At 44.4% G+C, this 19,161-nt stretch overlaps 1 protein-coding gene across 1 annotated transcript; it reads left to right on the top strand.

The window, feature by feature from the left end:
* Nucleotides 1-3,092: 3,092 nt before the first annotated feature.
* On the top strand, nucleotides 3,093-18,892 carry CD180 (CD180 molecule; the record flags this gene model as incomplete). Its single annotated transcript, XM_081090008.1, has 3 exons — nucleotides 3,093-3,182; nucleotides 14,289-14,455; nucleotides 16,547-18,892. 3 exons carry the CDS (start codon nucleotides 3,093-3,095, stop codon nucleotides 18,270-18,272), a joined length of 1,983 nt encoding a protein of 660 aa, XP_080946134.1. The 3' UTR covers nucleotides 18,273-18,892.
* Nucleotides 18,893-19,161: the final 269 nt, after the last annotated feature.

Genomic DNA, 19,161 nt, shown 5'->3' with positions numbered 1-19,161 from the left:
TCCCCTTAGGGCTCCCGGACTGCAAGAGGGTGCAGGCTGGGCCGAGGGCACCCCAAAGTGCACAAATTTCATGCACCAGGCCTCTAATTTTGTAGATAAGCAAAGGAAGACCAGGGAAACCTTCCCAAGCACACACGACTGGTTAATGGCAAAGCCAGGACCAGAATTCAAGTCAGCTTTTCATGAGAGATTTAGAAAATATTCAGATAAACAGACTGCTAGGGACCATAATGCATGAACTCACAACACATGTGAAGAAACTAGAGCTTTTTAACCCAGAAAGGGGATGATTTAGGGACATAGTAACTAGTTTCAAATACATGGAGGACTAGCGAGTAGAAAATGGCTTGACCTTGTCCTGTTGGTCTGAGGAAACAGGAAAGGTCTTGGAAAAGTTAGAAAGACTAGCAGTTCAGAATAAGATAAAACTATTTAAACAGTCAAGATTTGCCAAAACAATTTGTTGGGGGAAGAGTAAGCTTTCTGTCACCTGAGGCACTTCAGAAAAGACTGAAGGTAATGTAGTGTGTGTGTTTTTGGCCACTTGAAGGCGTGGAGTGAGGAGTATGGAGGAGATAATTCAGGCATGAAAATCATTAGGATGGGGTGACCTTTAAGAGTATGTGATTCTTTACAACCTGGAACCAAATAAGGTTTCATTCTTGCCTCCGAACTCTAAAACCTATCTTCCTATCTGTTTGCAATAGTTTAAATTTTAATCTATTTCCTATTTCAGGGTATTATGCCCTGAATATTTGATTTGAATGCTGTGGCAGAAGGTTACTCGTATTCATTTATTTTCTTTTACTCTTATAGACTTGCAGTGAGTCTTTTGAATTCATTATGCAAATGCATGCAAATCATATGCAAATACAGTGGCCTCAGAAAGTGACAAAACCTTAACTGAGCTATCAAACCTTTCTCTAAGAAGGAAAGTAATACACCTCTTCAATGTCTCTGGGGCAGGAGACAATTTCCTGAGAGTGATATTTACATGGCATTGGAAGTGGTTACTCAGAGGAGTCTTTTCCTCACATTCTTCTTATTTATGTAGGACTTTAAGGTTAAGAAAGCATTGTCATGTAAACTCTCTTTTGAGTCTCATAATTACCCTGTGATGTCAGCTGAACAGGAGTTGGAATTCCTGTTCTATTTTTCAGGTGGGAAATAGAACAGTAAATGACTTACCCATGTTCTCCCAGTTGATAAGCGATGGCTCTGGGTCTCCTTCTGGTCCAGACTCCTCCCATTACACCCCGATGCATGCCTTCCCTATAGCAAGGCTGTTTGTCATCAGTCTGGGTTTGCTTAGACCATGTTCTGCCAAAAGCACCGTTTGCTTTCTTAAACTCTGGAGAGTAAAAGCACATTCTCTGCAGTGAGACTGGATCTAAGCCCTAATCCACCATGTTCTAGTTGGGCTTGGAGATGTCATTTCATTTCTTTAAGCATCTGTTTCTGCATCTATATAATAGGATACATAAAAACACCTCTTTGATAGAATATGTGATAAAGAGACACACAAGGGGACAAAACAATACCCCGGCCCAGTGACTAACACATAGTAAGTGCTCAATAAATGGCAGTTATCATAAATTATTGTACTAGTGGTAGTAACACAGTACTGGTAGTATTAGTAGTAGCATCTCAAGTCACTGTGACTCTGATGCTAAAATTGGGCTCTCAGAAATATAATGGGAGAACAGTAATGCTAAATATCTCCTACTAGAGGCCTGGTGCATGAAAATTCATGCACTGGAGGGGGGTCCCTCAGACTGGCCTGCCCCCTCTCACAGTCCGGGAGCCCTCAGGGGCAGGAGGCAACCCGGCGATCAGGGGATGGCGACGCCCCCATCACACCTCTGCTGCTGCCACTGCCAACAGCACAAGCCTCTGCCGGCCCTGGTTACCTGAGCCTCGGGTGGCCCTGGGTGGCTGGGTAGCCGCCATCTGAGGCTTGCCTGTGCCTCGGGATGGCCCTGGGCGGCTGGGGGACTGAGGGCGGGTCCGGCTGCACCATGTGCATGCTGCCTCCCCACCCCCCAGCTGGGCTGAAAGAACTGGGGGACTCCAGCGGGACTGAGGGGACTGGGCACTGCCATCTTGTGGCTATGGGTGCCACCATCTTTGTGATGATGTGATGGTCAATTTGCATATTCCCTGTTTATTAGATAGGATAGGCCAGAAGGTTGGAGAAAAGACAAGGTTTGAGGTAGCTAAATCCAGCCCAGTGAGAAATGCTTGAAGTTTCACTTTCTTTAATCACTACCACATATTGCACCATAATAGGGGGTTTTACAATCCTGCTTCAAAGCAATTTCTAAGGTGAAACAGAGCCAAGGCTGACATCCTCAGCTCTGCTCTCTCTTAGCCAGCCTGCTGGGCACACAGCAGTGTCCTCTGCTGGGTCAGGTTGGCAGGGAACACAAGGGGACTCCACTGCCACTGCGACAGCAGGCCTGAGTCACCAGGTCAGGGATGGGTTTGTCCTCCTCTGTTCGCACCAGAGGTGGGTATTGGTGAGGTGGCCATGCAGTGCTACACTCGCTTTCTAGGATGACCTGTCCCTCTTGCTCCAGATCCCAGCTCCAGCAGCACCACCCCTGGGCTCGGTCCTTCTATCAGGCCTGCAGAGTGCCTTACTCATCCAGCATGCCATAGCACCTCTCCTGGCCACTCGCCTAGGGCAACCAACCCAGTGGCCTCTTTCGAGAGGACAGCTGCCTGTGTCCACAGCCTCTCTGGGGAAAAGGGACCCAAAGACACTGGAGTTAGCCAAACCCTTGAAGGCAGCCTAAAGTCCATAGAAACCACCCCACTGAGAGCCGGCGTGACCAGCTCGAGAGGGCTGCACGAGTGATTCGCGTCTGCCAGGAAGCGCACTGGGCCACAGTGGGGCTGGGTCCTCAGCTATTTTTGGCGAGGGTGGGTGCTATGTAAAGGGACTTCCCTTTTTGCAGCACAGAGCCACCAAACGCTGAGCAGTCAGAGCATTTCTTGTTCGCAGATCACCCTTCTGAGCACCTCTCTGGCTGCTGCTTACCGAGGCCATCACAGCCTGATTTCTCAGCTGCGGTGGCACCGGTCCCGTGATGGCACCCCCTGTCAGCTGCCTCCTGGTGGCCATGCTGTTTTCTGCCAGCTGTAAAGCCACCACATCCTCGGATCAGACGTGCATGGAGGTGAGTCCAAACTTTCTGTCTTTACCCAGATTAATTGGCCTGGAAATTCTGAGATTCAGCCTGCAGTCCCATCTGAGCCTTGGCATCCCAATATCCACTGTTTTGTAAGGGCAATGAGGGGTGTAGAATTTTTTTTATTTGTTATTATTATTATTTTTATTGTGAAGAAGGAGCCAAGAGCTCAGCCAGGGGATGATCTCACAGATCCTTAGCAGGAAGAGGTTAGAGTCTTCCTCCTCTGCAAACAATGCCCCCAAAATAACCCTAATTGGGACATAAAATATTGACAGGGACCCAGTGCAAAGAGAAGACTTACGAACCTGTTCCCAGCACAGAGGAGCTATTTGTCCAACATCCCAGCACACGGCCATTACTCCAAACAGTCCTTCAGTTTCCTGGCTCTCGGGTGGGGATTAGTAGGGTTAATCCGTGCCAGGTTTCAGAGCATATGAGGATCACTCTGGATGAGTCTGGCATGCTCCCCGAGTTGGACCGCCTTCCATCTGCTTTCCTAACCCACCAGAGTGGCATCGGAGAACAGAGCCAAATCGCACCTTCTGTTTTGGACCATCACAGTATTTATCAACCTGTGGGAAATTCTTGGAAGAGGTGGTGAGAGAGAGCAAGAAAGGCCTCAGTCTCCTGCCATCTTCTAAAATGTTTCAGGCTGCCTCACTGCCTCTGACCCCAGCAAGTGCACAGCACCACATGGCCTGTCGGACAAGGGCTGGGGCTAGAAGCAGAAGTGGAGGTAGGAGAAGCAGAAAGGTGGTTGGGAGCCATGGGCAGGAGAATGATAAGGGAGAACAGGGTACATACCTGCCAGGCAAGAGGAAGAATCCAGTCAGGACTGGGACAGAAAGGAACAACCATGTTAGTCTGGTATTAGGATGGAATCAGGATGCGCTAAGATTGAGAGGAGGCACAATGCCCAGGGGAAATGAAGGCTGGGAAGGTGGATGACTGTTCTGGATGCCGTAGCATGTAAGTACCATAGACTGGGAGGCTTAAACAAAAGAATCTAATTTTCTCACAGTTCTGAAAGCTAATAATCCAACATCAAGGTGTTGGCAGGATTGATTTCTTCCAAGATCTCTCTCCTTGGCTTGTTGATGGCTGACTTCTACCTGTGTCTTCACCTAGTCTTCCCTCTGTACATGCCTGTCTCCACATTTATTCTTCTAAAGACAACAGTCACATTGGATTAGGGCCCATACTAGTGATCTCATCTTAATTTAATTACCTATTTCAAGATTCTATATCCAAATAAAGTCACATTCTGAGCGACCTTGTTGGGATTCAACATACAAATTTGCTTGGGGGAGGGAGGTGCACAATTCATCCCATAGCAGAAGGGAGTAAGATTTATCAGCCCCAGAAGCCTTGCCAGCTGCCTCCTCCTCATTCCGGTTGGAAGGTCAGGTTCACACAGACATGTAGGTAGCATGGTAAGACGATGGGAGTGGGGACACCACCTCCTCAGTGATCAGGGAGGTAGGCCATCCACCTCTGACAACATCCTCACATAAGATAGTATCACCATTACATTCCAGCTCATGGGGGAGCAGATGTGTTTAACCACCACTCTTAAGGCTGCCCATTCAGCTCATAAATCCCCACGTTCCTGCAAAGCCTCACCAGCCCTTCTGAAGCCCATAGGGAGTCCCGGAAGATTTGGGAAGCCTTTGGAAGCACTAGACCAGTCTAGCTTCCTAGTGAGGACATCAGGCCGAGAGCTGCCAGTTCCTTTCTGCAAATGACCCCTTCCTGGCAGAGGGAAGGGAAAGAGGCAAGGCGAGCACCCTGGTCCCTTTGCTGCCTGCTCCAGGGCCTTCTGAGATAGTCAGGTGGAAAGAGTGATACTGAGGGTCCCAGGATCTCCAGGCCTGGCCCTGTGCTGCAGCGAGCTTTCCTTTTTGGCCAAGTTTCTATTGAAACCTTCCAATACAATGACCTCTGTACAGCCCTCCCTCTGAAATAACTTGGGTTTTAAATGCCCTGGGACCTACCTATACAATTAACATTGGATCTACATTTTCCTGGACCTCCTTATCATGTATGAGTTCTTGGCTGCAGGGTTCAAAGGCTGTGTATTGAGCCCTCACTCTGTGTGAATACTGGGGAGGTTGTTGGGAGATACAAAGATGGGTGAGAGTTGTTGAGCAGCAAAAGGAGAGCTTGCTGCAGCGTTAGGTCAGGCCTGGAGAAGGTGAGGCACTTCTAGGCTGCAGGCATATGGGATAAAGTGGGAATGGTGGGAGAGGAAACTTTGACTTAGGGTTTGGCCCTTCTTCGAGCGCAAATGATCCCGATTAGCCTCTCCCCCCGCCTTGCTTCCCTTTCCTCTTTAGTTCTTCCCCTCCAGCGTGAGCATAACTAACCATGCTGTGTATATATGTTCATGTGACCACCATTAGCTCATCAAGCTCTATTTTAAAAACAAGGTTTTGTTTTGAGTTTAGTAAACTTTCTGTTAAAGTAAAGCATATATGTGGAAAAGTTCACTACTCCTAAGTGTACAGTTCAGTGAGTTTTCACTCAGCACATACATCGGTGTGACCAGCACACAGATGAAGAAACAAAACTTTCTCAGCACCTCGGAGCCCCTTCCCACCTCCTCCTAGTCACTCGCACCCAAGGATGTCCAGTTCTTTAACTTCCATCACCACAGATTGACTTTTCATGGAGTTTTAATTGTTGTCAATTACTTTGGCTATTACGAATGCTGCTGCTTTGGAATTCTTATCTGTCTTTAGTAAGCAAATATGCAAATCTTTATTAGGTGTATTCCAGGGAGTGGATGCATTTCTTCATAGGGTATACACATGTTTAACTTTAGCAGATATTGCCAGTTTCCAAATTGTTGAGACACATTTATATTCATCAGCAATGTCTATGAGTTCTGTTTTTTCCACAGCCTCACTAATATTTGCAAATGTTTGTTTAAAAAACCCATTCTGTTGGATAGGTAGTGGTATTTCACTGGAATTTAATTTTTATTTTCCTGACAAACAATTAAATTGATTCCATTTTCATGCTTTTGTTGGTCATTTGCATATCCTTATATGTGTGAAGTACCTTTTCAAGTCTTTTGCCCATATTCTTTTGAGTGTCTTTTTTTTTTATTGAGTTGCAAGAGTTTTTTATGTACTGTGGCTAGAAGTCCTTAATCACATTGCAAATATCTTCTCCCACTCTGTGGCTTGCCTTTCCAATTTCCTAGTGATCTCTCTCTTTTTATGTTTATCAGCTTATTATAAAATATACTAGTGGCCCGGTGCACAAAATTTGTGTACATTAAAAGGGAATTAATTAGAGGAAATATTTTAATATTGCTATTTGCCCTTTCTCTATAATAGAAGTGTCAAAGATGAAAGAAAATTAGTAAAATGTATATGAAAATCTCCCTCCTGTCAGAGTCTAGGGCACGCCAAGGGACCCAGAGTCAAGTCCCCGCCCATCCGCATGTGCCTCAAAATTGTGCGAGACCCAGACCCAGCCAGCCCCACCCTCGTCAGCCTCAGGTCCCCTGGCCCGGCACCGGGCGGGGGGCACAGCATCAGGTCCCCCAGCCCAGCACTGGGCAGGGGGTGAGGCCTCAGGTCCCCCAGTCCCGGTGCCAGGGCAGGGGGCATGGCCTCAGGTCCCCCGGCCCCAGCGCAAGGGCACCAGAGCGTGATCACCATTTGCATATTAGCTCTTTATTGCATAGGATTATAAATGATACAGATAAAGAGGTATATAGAGCTGGGTCCAAAAGGGTCTGGACAGCAGGATCTTCTGTCCCCATGGAACTGAGGTACACCACCCTCCTCCCGCATGAATGTATGGGAGGACTGTGCCCTCTTGGGAATGTTTTGTCTTGTTTGCAGAGAATAATTGTTACTCTGGGATTTGGAAGCTCATCAAACTCTCCTTTTTCAAGAGTTCTTTTTTTTTAAACTGAATATATTGTGGTGACATTGGTTAATAAAACTATATAGGTTTCAGGTTCCTAGTGATGAACAGAAATCCTTAATTTTAATGTAGCTGGATTTATTATTGGTGCTGTTCTTTCAGTGCCTTTCTGTCCTGTTTAAAAAATTTTTGCCTACTCAAGGCCATGAAGATATTATTATCCTATGATTTTTTCTAGGAGTTTTATTGTTTTGTATTTACTTCTATTTCTAGGTTTCACATTTAGATCTAAGATCCATCTGAAATTATTTTTTACATATGAAGTGAGGGAAGAGTCAAAGTGAAAGTTTTAATAAATTTTTTTGTTTGAAAACATTTCAAATTTAGACAAGTTCTAGAAATAATACAGTAAACACCTATCAACACTCCATGTAGAATCTTCCATTGCTAAATACTATATGTTCTTTCTGTGTGTGTGTGTGTGTGTGTGTCTGTGTGTGTGTAACATGAGTAACAAAATTAGACCCATGACCAAGTCTTTGGAGGCTGACAAATATGTGAGGCGTAGCTGGAATTCAGTGTTCTGTGACTTGGATTCTGGTGACATTTTAGGTGTGCTCTTGACTAAAGGCTTGGGAGTGTGGGCCTACCTCCTCATTCCAAATGGGCTCATCTTAGCTGTTCTGTGCATTCAGAACCATGGTAGGAGACAGTCCTTCAATCCTAGGTATGAGAAGGAGGGGTGTGTGCTTAGTAGAGCTTCTTTTTAGGAGAACTCCAAGTTCAGAGATACAAAGGCTTCCTAATAGCTCTAGATCAGCGGTTCTCAACCTGTGGGTCGTGACCCCTTTGGCGGTCGAACAACCCTTTCACAGGGGTCGCCTAAGATCATCCTGCATATCAGATATTTATGTTATGATTCATAACAGTAGCAACATTAAAGTTATGAAGTAGCAACAAATATAATTTTATGGCCGAAACCGGTTTGGCTCAGTGGATAGAGCGTCGGCCTGCGGACTGAAAGGTCCCAGGTTCGATTCCAGTCAAGGTCATGTACCTGGGTTGCGGGCACATCCCCAGTGGGAGATGTGCAGGAGGCGGCTGATCGATGTTTCTCTCCCATCGATGTTTCTGACTCTCTATCTCTCTCTCCCTTCCTCTCTGTAAAAAATCAATAAAATATATTAAAAAAAAAAAGATAAAAAAAAATAATTTTATGGTTGGGTCACAACATGAGGAACTGTATTTAAAGGGCCAGAAGGTTGAGAACCACTGCTCTAGACAATGGCATGCTGCTGTGATGATCCAGTGAAATACTAACTCCTCTTGGGAGTGCTAGACATACATTATTCAATTAATCCTGAGTTGGCCTGCAAAGAGGGTTATTGTCCTCCATTTACAGTTGGAGGGAAAGGAAGCTCAGAGAACACAGCTTGGACTTGAACCCAGGCAGTCTGACTGCAGACAAAGAGAAAATGAACTGCACACAATGGGAATGCCCTTTGCTCAGAGGACTCAGATTGACAACAATGTTTTAGGTGCCCTCTTGGGAATGTTTTCTTTTATTTGCAGAGAGTAATTGTTACTCTAGGATTTGGCTCAGCCAAATCACTATCTCTGGAAAAAGGGGTGGTTAATGGGGTGGGCCAGGGTTCAGCCTCCCAGACTTGTGCATGGGGGGAGCTGGGGGGAGGCCTAGCTGCTGTGTGTGCCAAGTACACAGATGAGCCATCCGTAAAGGTGGGAATTGGCACTAGAGTGAAACGCAAAGGATCTAAATTAGAAAATGAATTCAACACTTGTGAGAAGAGAAAATACAATGGGACCGGCAGGGAGTTGGAGATACAGCAGAAAGAAGCAAAATAAGATCCTGATTGAAAAAATGCAAATGAATGCCTGCAGGGAAAAGGGACTGCAAGCACGGATACAACACTTGGGAGCCCTGCTCGGCGCACAAGGCACGGCTCTGACCTGAAGCCAGAGACAAAGTGGTGGGTGCAGGCCCCAGTGCACAGTGGTCCTGAGTAGATGCCCATGTTGTGGAACGGGGGTGACAGGGGCAGCTGTCCTCAACACCATGTAGCCTTGCACGGGCCTGCTAACTGCATTCACATCCAGAAGGGCGCTATCTGAGGTGGAACCAACCAAAGCAGAAGGGTGAGAAAGCGACTTTGGAAGCTGACCTCATATGGAGATCTGGAGAATTAGGCTGGGTTTAGAGGAAGTGGTCATGTCCCGAGTGGTGGTGGGTATCTGTCTGGAAAAGCAACTGAACACGTGGCCCTGGTAGCCAGCCTGGCCCTGAGCAAAATGACAGTGGCCACACTGAATTTCTTCTCCGCACTCTGTCCTTTACTTCTCTGTTGCATTATCATTCTGCCGTCCTGAAATCCTCTGCTCTGCTTTCAGAATGCGCTCTCAAAAAGTTTTAATATGAGCCCTGGCTGGTGTTATTCAATGGTTAGAGCATCAGCCTGCACATGGAAGGGTTGTGGATTCACTCCCCACCCCCAGTCTGGGCCTGTGCAGGAGGCAACCAGTCAATGTCTCTCTCTCACATTGATGTTTCATGATTCTCTCTCTCTCTCTCTCTCTCTCTCTCTCTCTCTCTCTCTCTCCCCCCCCCCCCCGCCATTCCCTCTCTCCCTCTTGCTTTCCCTCTCCATCCCTCCCTTCCATTCTCTTTGAAAAGCAATCAGAAAAATATCCTCAGGTGAGGATTAAAAAAAAGTTTTGATATGAATCCTGACAGCCAGAAATACATAACTTCCCTGATGTAGTGTTTCTGCCCAAAATGTATAACCTGAATCAAATTATGAGGACAGGTAAAAACAAAAACAAAAACAAAAAAAAACCCTAAATGTGGGACATCCTATAAACTATGAGCCTGTATTCGTTTTTCTTAAAAAAATCAATGCCATGAGAGCTAATGAAAGGCTGAAGAGTAGTCTCAGATTAGAGGAGACTAAAGAGACAAGAAAAATAAATGCAATGTGTGATCCTGAATTGGAAAAGCAAAAATTACTATAATAGACAATATTAGGATTATTGGAAAAATTTGAAGATAATTTGAATATTATAAACTGTGTTGATAATAATATACATGAATGTTAAATATTATGAATTTTTGGTAATGGCACTGTGGTTGTATAAGAATATCCTTTTCCTTAAAAGATTTAGGGGAAAAGGGTCATGGCATCTGCAAATTACTCTCAAAAACAAAAAGAATGAGCCCTGGCCAAGTGGCTCGGTAGGCTGGAGCATCATCCCAGGCACTAAAGGGTTTCGGGCTCAATTCCCAGTCAGGACTCACACCTAGGCTGCAGGTCCCATCCCCGGTCAGGGCATGCACAGGAGGCAACTGATCGATGTTCCTCTCTCATATTGATGTTTCTCACTCTTTCTCTCTCTTCCTTCCTCTCTCTCTCAAATCAATAAAAACATATCCTCTGGTGAGGATTAAAAAAAAGAAAGAAGAATGAGTGTGCGTGTGTGTGCATGCGTATACTGCCTTAGAGCAGGAGGAGTTTGGGCATCACCACCTGTAACATCTGCAATGGTAATTCTGACTGTACAGGAGAGTGAACATGAAAGCCAAAGAGAGGTCCGTGCATTCTTGAAATGTGTTTGCCTTTTAAATTCTCGTATAAGCTACAGTTCTTGCCATTTGCCTCTTTGTCCCAGGAATCAAAGGCAGTGTCTCCCTAACTAGAGAGGAATGTTATGGCCCGGGCTCCTGGTGGCTTCCCAATACGCCTCCACAGTGTGAGATTCACTGCTCCCTGGACGCTCACTGGGTTCAAACTGAGCTCCTTCCTCCACGCGCCTCTCCTTTTGCTAGCAGCTCCCTCAGGCCACCGGCTCATAGAGCTCCGACTCAGTCCTCAACTTCTCCAATCGCTTTAATGCAATAAAGTGCTTCGTAAAGCTCCAAAGAGGAGCAGTTCAGGTGTCGCAGGCACGTTTATAATCAGGAGGAGAAAATTGCCAGAGTGGAGCCTTGGCTGTGGGGCCAGAATAGAGCAGCACGAATTGAGGAAAGGCCCCTTTCTCCACGTGTATGTGGCATCAGCTAGGCCAATGGAGACCAGGAAAGAAAAATGCCCCCCCAAAGCTAATCGAATCTTAACAGCTATTGGGGCAAAAGCTGCATATCCATCTCCTCTCTGAGTCATCCATGTTCATGGGCACCAAAGAGGAGTCTAGCAACATGTGCTTTTCCCCATATGTATAACTAGTCAGCTAAATATAAGTTATCAACGCAAAGAATGCATTTCAAGGACATTAGGGGGATTTGTGGCAGTGCCTGGAGGGCTTTGGGCCTATAAAACGAAAAATGAATTACAAAGAAATACGAATACAGCATGTTCATCTGTGACCTTCATAATGTTGTCACAATATGGAAGACATGGTGGTTTCTAGTAGGTGACCATGCTAACTGCAACTACAAAATGTACACCACAAGCAGAGGCTGGAGCAAGAAAGCAAAAAGCAATTAAAGTGGCGGCATCTCTAAAACATCACACTTCACTTAGCATAATGCTCTCCAGTTCCATCCATGACGTTGCAAATGGTAAGAGTTCCTTCGTTTTTATAGCAGCGTAGTATTCCATCGTGTAGATGTACCACAGTTTTCTAATCCATTCATCTACTGATGGGCACTTAGGCTGGAGAGCATTATGCTAAGTGAAATAAGCCAGTCAATGAAGGAAAAATACTACATGATCTCACTCATTCATGGATAATAGAGACCATTATAAACTTTTGAACAATAATAGATACAGAGGCAGAGCTGCCTCAAACAGATTGTCAAACTGCAGCAGGAAGGCCGGGGAGGGTTGGGGGGCAGGAGGGAGAGGGGTAAGAGATCAACTAAAGGACTTGTATGCATGCATATAAGCATAACCAGTGGACATAAGACATGGGGGGATAGGGGAGGCTAGGGGACTGTCTAGGGCGGGGGGATAAAATGGACACATATGTAATACCCTTTGTAATACTTTAAGCAATAAATAATAATAAAAAAAAACATCACGCTTCAGAGCAAAGAGAATGTGGGGACTCTTCTGCTTCCAGCTACGCAGGGCTGTGTGCTACTCACAGTAAGGAAAGGTGCTGGTCTCCAGTTTGATGGGCAGGTCTTCCCCAGACTAGGGCGGTCTCCGAGGGGCCTCTAGTGAGACCACGGGATGGTCGGGGGGAAAGGCAGGGTCTGGAAGGTTGGGTGAAACCACATGATGCCGTAGAAGATCTGAAAAATGGCCCCCAAGTGCATTTTCCTTGGAGATTATTTCATAATAGACACCATCAGGTCTTTATACCTGCCCACTATGCTTTATCCTAAGGCATCATTCAAATAAACCATGACCCTGTAATTCTATAGACGTCTAACCAACCCCTTCCCATTTTTACCCAGTTGGTCCAAGATTTATAACTTGAGTTGGGGAACCTAACAAGCAGTTAATGGCAGATTTCTGAATACTTGACTCACTTGGGACGCAGGATCAGGCAGTGCTCTGGACTTATGTGCAGGGCTGTACCCCAAAAAACAGCCGTCTGTGGCTCCTGAGATCCAAAATAAATTCACACTCCAAGGCTGCACAGCCCCATGACCTAAAGTCTGTGCCACATTGCTAGCTCGTTTACACGTTATATTTAGAAAATTTATTTTTTTTTTCACTTTTTTTAAATCCTCACCTGAGGATATTTTTCCATTGATTTTTAGAGAGTGTGGAAGAGAGAGGGAAAGACAGAGAGAAACATTGATGTGAGAGAAACACATGGATTGGTTGCCTCCTGCATGAGCCCTGACCAGGGTCCTGGACGGGGAGGAGCCTGCAACCAAGGTATGTGCCCTTGACCAGAATTGAACCAGGGATCCTCCAGCCGATGCTCTATCCACTGAGCCAAAGTGGCTAGGGCTAGAAAATTTCTAACCACATATACATAACTAGTTACTTACAAGGGATCTCTATGTATGTATCACTCAACATTCAACAACCATCAACATTTTACCTGCTGATCTCATCTACCTATTCCTCTCCTCCCCTTTTGACAGAGTATTTGAAAGCAAATCTCAAACATTATATCATTTTATCCCTAAATACTTCAAAATGCATCTCAAAAATTAAGAACGTTTCTCTTATCATTAACAACATTTATAATTCTTTAGTAGTTCTAATATCCTGTCTACATTCAAAGTTCCTCGATACTCTATAAAAGTCTTTTCCTAAGTGCATTATTTGGACCAGGATCTAAACAAGGGCTACTCTATTATTTGTTGGTTATGTCTCTTAAATAGCTTTTACTTATGTCTCTTTTTTTACAAGAACAGTTTTCTGTCTCCTCCCACGCCCTCCCCTCTCCATTTCTGCCCACTGCATTCACATCCCATAAAGCAAAGTCAGTTGTTCTACAGAATGTCCTGCATTTGGGTAATTGCTACCTTGTGGTGCTATTGAACTTAAATCCCCCACATCACTTATGGAAGTTAAGCCTAAAGTCATGGTTGGGTTCAAGCTTTAACTGGGGGAGAGGGGGGCGAGAATACCTCATAGGTGGTACTGTGTCCTTACATCACATCAGAAAGTGTGGATGTCTGGTTGTCTAATTTTGCTGATGCTAATCTAGAGTGATTTAAAACATTTTTAGGCATCCAAAATGAAACCTATGAAACAAAGTATATTCAAAGAAGTCTTGCTTCCATTCTTGCTCCTCTACCTGGTTCATCTCTCCCCTTCAAGACAGCCAGTTTTGAGTTTTTCCCCCATGTTTTCTTTCTGCAAATATAATAAAATACATACATACATATCTTACAGAAAAGATAGTATACAATACATTACATACTACATCCCATTTACCATCTATACTACATATGTACATTTGACACCTTGCTTTTTTCACCACACAATATACCTGGATATCACACCCTATCAGTGTGTGGAAATCTCAGTCATTTCATTTTCAGCTGCTGAAGGTTCCCTTTTGTGACTGTACCATGTTTTGTTCAATTAACCCCATAGTGATGGATAAGCTGGGTATTGTCAATCTTCTAATATAAAAAATGCTTAAATGAATCATCTTATGCATGTAATATATACTTGGTAAAGACTCCTAGAAGTGGGATTGATGCTCAAAAAAATACCACATTCATAAATTTGCAATCAAATTATGAAGTCTGATATTAATTTACATTGTTTATCTCATCAGAAAGAAGCCAACAAAATATACAACTGTGAAAATTTAGGTCTCAGAGAGATTCCTGACACTCTACCAAACACAACAGAATTTTTGGAATTCAGTTTTAACTTCTTGCCTGCAATTCAGAACACAACTTTCTGCAGACTCACAAATCTGATCTTTTTGGATTTAACCAGGTATGTATCTGAGTTCCCTACATGCACTGATGCTTTACTTAGGGAAAAGCACAGCTTGCATTCCAAGTGCATCCAGGACCTTTGGGGGCACAGGGACCATCAGCTTATCCTGTGTGTGTACCTCTCCCATGAAATAGTTTTATGCAGGTGCAATGTAATTAAACAAACAAACAAACAAACAATGGAGTAGAAAGGAAATTGTCGAACTAGACTGGCTCAGTCATGCTGCTTAAGTTCTAAGGAATAATGATAATAAAACTGAAAACAAAGCTTACAAATATAGCAGATCAGTTTTAATATTTTTTCTTTCATCAGACTGTTGATTTTTACTATTTTCTTTAAATATGTGAAACTTGTTTGATATAAATATATTTATCATATGTTCTGATACTATATAATGCATTTTCTATAGTCTTTATATATCATATATATTATCAAATACATGATAATTCTTATATCAGCTTTTTTAACCTAATTCCATAGATTTTTAAATTATTATTATTTTTTGCTGACTTTGGCTAATGTGTTTCCCTTATGTGTTTATTGAATTTTTATTTTGAGCTCATTCATCTTTTGGAAATACGTGTAAATCTTTGTTTAAAATGCTTTCCTGGAATTAAATAATACCAATGAATTGTTAATATTTCTATATGTGACAATGGCATTTTGGCTATTGAAAAATAAGCCTCAATGTTTTTTGCAGATGCCTACTCAAATATGTATGGGATAGCTAAAATTTGCTTTAAAACAATTCAGGAGATAGAGTTGGGACTAGATGAAGCAGAGAGCATATGTGGCAAAATCTTGAGAATTACTGCATCTGTGTGATAGATGTATGAAGGTTTATTGTATTTTTCTCTTTTCTTTTATGTAAAGTTGAAAGTTTTCTTTATCAAAATGTAAGTACACCGATCTGGAAAAGTTTTCTATTTCCTTCTGCCAGTTACCTGAAGTTACTGCCATCCTGGAACAACTTCAAACTTTCAAACCCAATTTTCCACTTGGGTTTCTTTGGGGAGGTCTACAGAGGTGGCATAAACCATGCCGCAGTCCTCCTGAGTAGAAGCTTATGGTTAGGGGATCTCAGAGGAGAGTCTTTCCTTGTTATTGTTGTCCTTATTCCATTCAGAGCCAAGGCCAAGACAAACACATATCCCGAGGTCTCCCTCTGTGAGCTTCTTTTTTAAGGTCACCCACTGATGGATCCCTTTTGAGGGTCATGGTAATGAGCAGGTTTTTGAGAGGACCTCCTAGCCTATCCCCAAGCTTTGTCTTCTGCCACTGACACATGTGGCTCATTAAAAGCCAGGCTCTAGGCTACTAGGAACTTACAGATATTGGCAGATGTGGCAAAGCTAGCTCTAGGGCTCACTTGCTGCTATGGATTCAGGCTTCCTTTCCACAATTCATTTCTAAGGAATTCCCCTTGACCTTGAGGGTAGGTGTGTTGTATATGTGTGTGTACTGTCCAATATCATTAGGTTCAGTACCAGTTGGGGTGTCTTTTCAGATCTAGTGTTGCATATATCTATGGAGTAGAAATGCACTCACAACCATTCTACAAAGTAATCACTATTTCTATACTTTATAGATTAAAAAATCAGAGGTTGCAAAAAGTTGTAACTTAACCAGGATGATACAGATTCCTATGTAAATATCATCACTATGCATCCTATATAACACACACGTGCACACACACACATACATATATATCATATATATTATGCTTTATATGTAACATTTTCTATTACTTAAAATAGTAAATAATAGTTTGATTTTTTTTCCAACAAGCAAACCACTAATTGTTCTCTAGGTTCCAAACACAAACTTCTTACAGTTTAACCTAAAGGGGCAAGATATTTAAGGGGGGGGGGGGGGAATCTAAATTAGTGTGTTTAGAATTGAGGCTAGTCATTAATTCAAGAGGCCACCTGTAGCTACTGAAGAATGTTTTTCATGTTTTACTTTGAATGACAATGTATACTGTTTTTACTATACACAAACCATGACTTTTTAAATGTAGCTCATGGTGACAGAATGTCTTCTGCTTTTTTCTAATTAGTTATTGTTAAATACTATTACCTTTACAAGGTGCCAGATCAATTGGATACATGAAGACACTTTTCAAAGCCATCACCAATTGGACACCCTTGTGCTGACTGGAAATCCCCTGATATTCATGGCCGAGACATCCCTCCTCGGGCCCAGGGCGTTGAAGCACCTTTTCTTAATCCAAACGGGAATATCCAATCTCGAGTTTATCCCAGTGCACAATCTGGAAAACTTGGAAAGTTTGTATCTTGGAAGCAACCATATTTCCTCCATGAAGTTCCCAGGAAACTTCCCAACACAGAATCTGAAGGTTCTGGATTTTCAGAATAATGCTCTCCACTTCCTCTCTCGTGAAGACCTGAACACTCTGGGGGCCACCAACCTCAGCCTCAACCTTGATAGCAATGACATTAAAGGCATGGAGCCTGGGGCTTTCCATGCAAAAGTCTTCCAAAGTCTGCGATTCGGAGGGACGCTTGACGTGTCTGTCATACTGAAAGGTCTACAGAACTCTACTACTCGGTCTCTCTGGCTGGGGACATATGAGGACACTGAGAGCCAGGACCTGACTCCAGCCATGCTCGAGGGACTCTGTGAAATGTCTGTGGAGAGCATCAGCCTGCGCAAGTACCGTTTCTCTGACTTGTCAGCTACCACATTTCAGTGCTTCACGCCCCTCCGGGAATTGGACCTGACGGCAACTCACTTGAGAGAGTTACCCTCTGGGATTCAGGGTATGAACTCGCTCAGGAAATTAGTTCTCAATGCAAATCATTTTGAGCAATTGTGTCAAATCAATGCTGCCAGTTTCCCAGCCCTCACAGACCTCTCTATCAAAGGCAACCTGGGGGTACTTGACCTCGGTGCTGGGTGTTTGGAAAAACTAGCAAATCTCCAGAGACTTGATTTAAGCCACAATGGCATAAAGGCTTCTGACTGCTGCAATCTGCCGCTCAAAAGCCTGCACCACTTGCAGTACCTAAACCTGAGCTACGCTGTGTCCATTGGTCTCCGGCGTCAGGCATTCCAAGAGAGTCCTAAGCTGGAAGTCCTGGATTTGGCATTTACTCACCTGACTGTTATGGCGTCACAAAGTCCTTTCCAAAACCTCCCTCTCCTGCAGGTCCTGAATCTCTCCCACTGCCTCCTCGACGCCAGCAATCAGCACCTGCTGGAAGGCCTGGAGGGTCTCCGGCACCTGAATTTACAGGGAAATAGATTTCAAGATGGGAGACTCTCCAAGACCAACCTTCTTCAGACAGTAGCCGGCTTGGAGGTGCTGATTTTATCCTCCTGTGAGCTCCTCTCTATAGAACAGCAGGCCTTCCACAGCCTTGGGAATGTGACTCACATAGACTTAAGCCACAACAGCCTGACAGAAAACAGCATCGATGCTCTTGGCCACCTGAAGGGGCTCTACCTCAACCTGGCCACCAACAGCATTCAAATCATCCCACCCCGTCTCCTCCCCATCTTGTCCCAGCAGAGCACCATTAAGTTAAGTCACAACCCTCTGTACTGCACTTGCTCAAATGTTCGTTTCATAACCTGGTACAGAGAAAACCTGCACAAACTCGAGGACGTGGAGGAGACAGTGTGTGCGAACCCCCCATCTTTAAGGGGAGTCAAGCTGTCTGAGGTCGAACTGTCCTGTGGGATTACGGCCGTGGGCATTTTTTTTCTCGTGGTATTTTTATTCTTGTTCACCATCCTGCTCATTTTTGCAATTAAATTCCTCCTTAGGTGGAAATACCAGCACATTTAGTGCTGAAGATGTCTAGAGATGGCAAATAAATGTGTTTGGCCGAATTGCCCCAAATAGAGAGACTGTTGTCTGTTAGGGACCAGATTTGACAGATTGGTCCCTGGCGCTGGGCAGGGATTTTCTGTGTTTTTTCTGAGTGACTAATGTCACTCCCCCTGGAAAGTAAATGAGGGACAGATGCAGCTGTGAGAAACACCCAGCCATCTCCTCACATGGAAGTGGGTGGAAGTAGAGGGAGGACCTGTGGCAGGGCAAGGCCCAGGCAGTCACCCACAAGGGGGGCACCTCCCTCCCACTCCTGAACACCCTTCGGAGCACCTCCCACCTTGACCCTAAAGGGAGACCACCAACGCCCACAACCTGGCAGCTCTGAGGACCCCAGCTCCCAACTCTCTCTTGCACCGTTGGGGCACTGTGCTTGGGTCTGAGTTCCCAGTAATGTAGCTGTTTGGGGAACTTGTTGTGGATAAAGTCTTAATGTTCATTTTAAATGAAAAAGAGGAAACAATGAATTTAGAAGAAGAGGCTGAGAACTGAACCTTACCATCAAATGGACTCCATTAATCTCCCTAATCCTTAGGTGTCTGCAGTCTCTACAAATGCCACTAGGATGCAAATAGCTACAGAAAAAAAAAAATGACATCCTCCCCCGGCTCCTCCCTTCCCCAGGGTTTAGGGTTTTTGCTACGTTGGCCAGCTCACCTGCAAGCAAGCCCCTGCAGCCAACCAGGTGCCTCACTGTTTGGTTACAGAGCCCAACTCCCAGGTGGGCTGTGGTGCAAGTACGCTTCTCATGTGGAGGCCGGTCCTTCAAAGAGTCTTTCCCACAGGAATCGTGAGATAAATGGTGGTTTGCCTTCCAGGCCAGCTCTCAAATGCCGATTCACCT

Source organism: Myotis nattereri (assembly GCF_964212035.1).
Source record: "Myotis nattereri genome assembly, chromosome: 4".
NCBI classification, from domain to species: domain Eukaryota; kingdom Metazoa; phylum Chordata; class Mammalia; order Chiroptera; family Vespertilionidae; genus Myotis; species Myotis nattereri.
The sequence above is the reverse complement of the archived record's forward strand: the minus strand, read 5'-3'. Positions and strand labels throughout refer to the sequence as shown.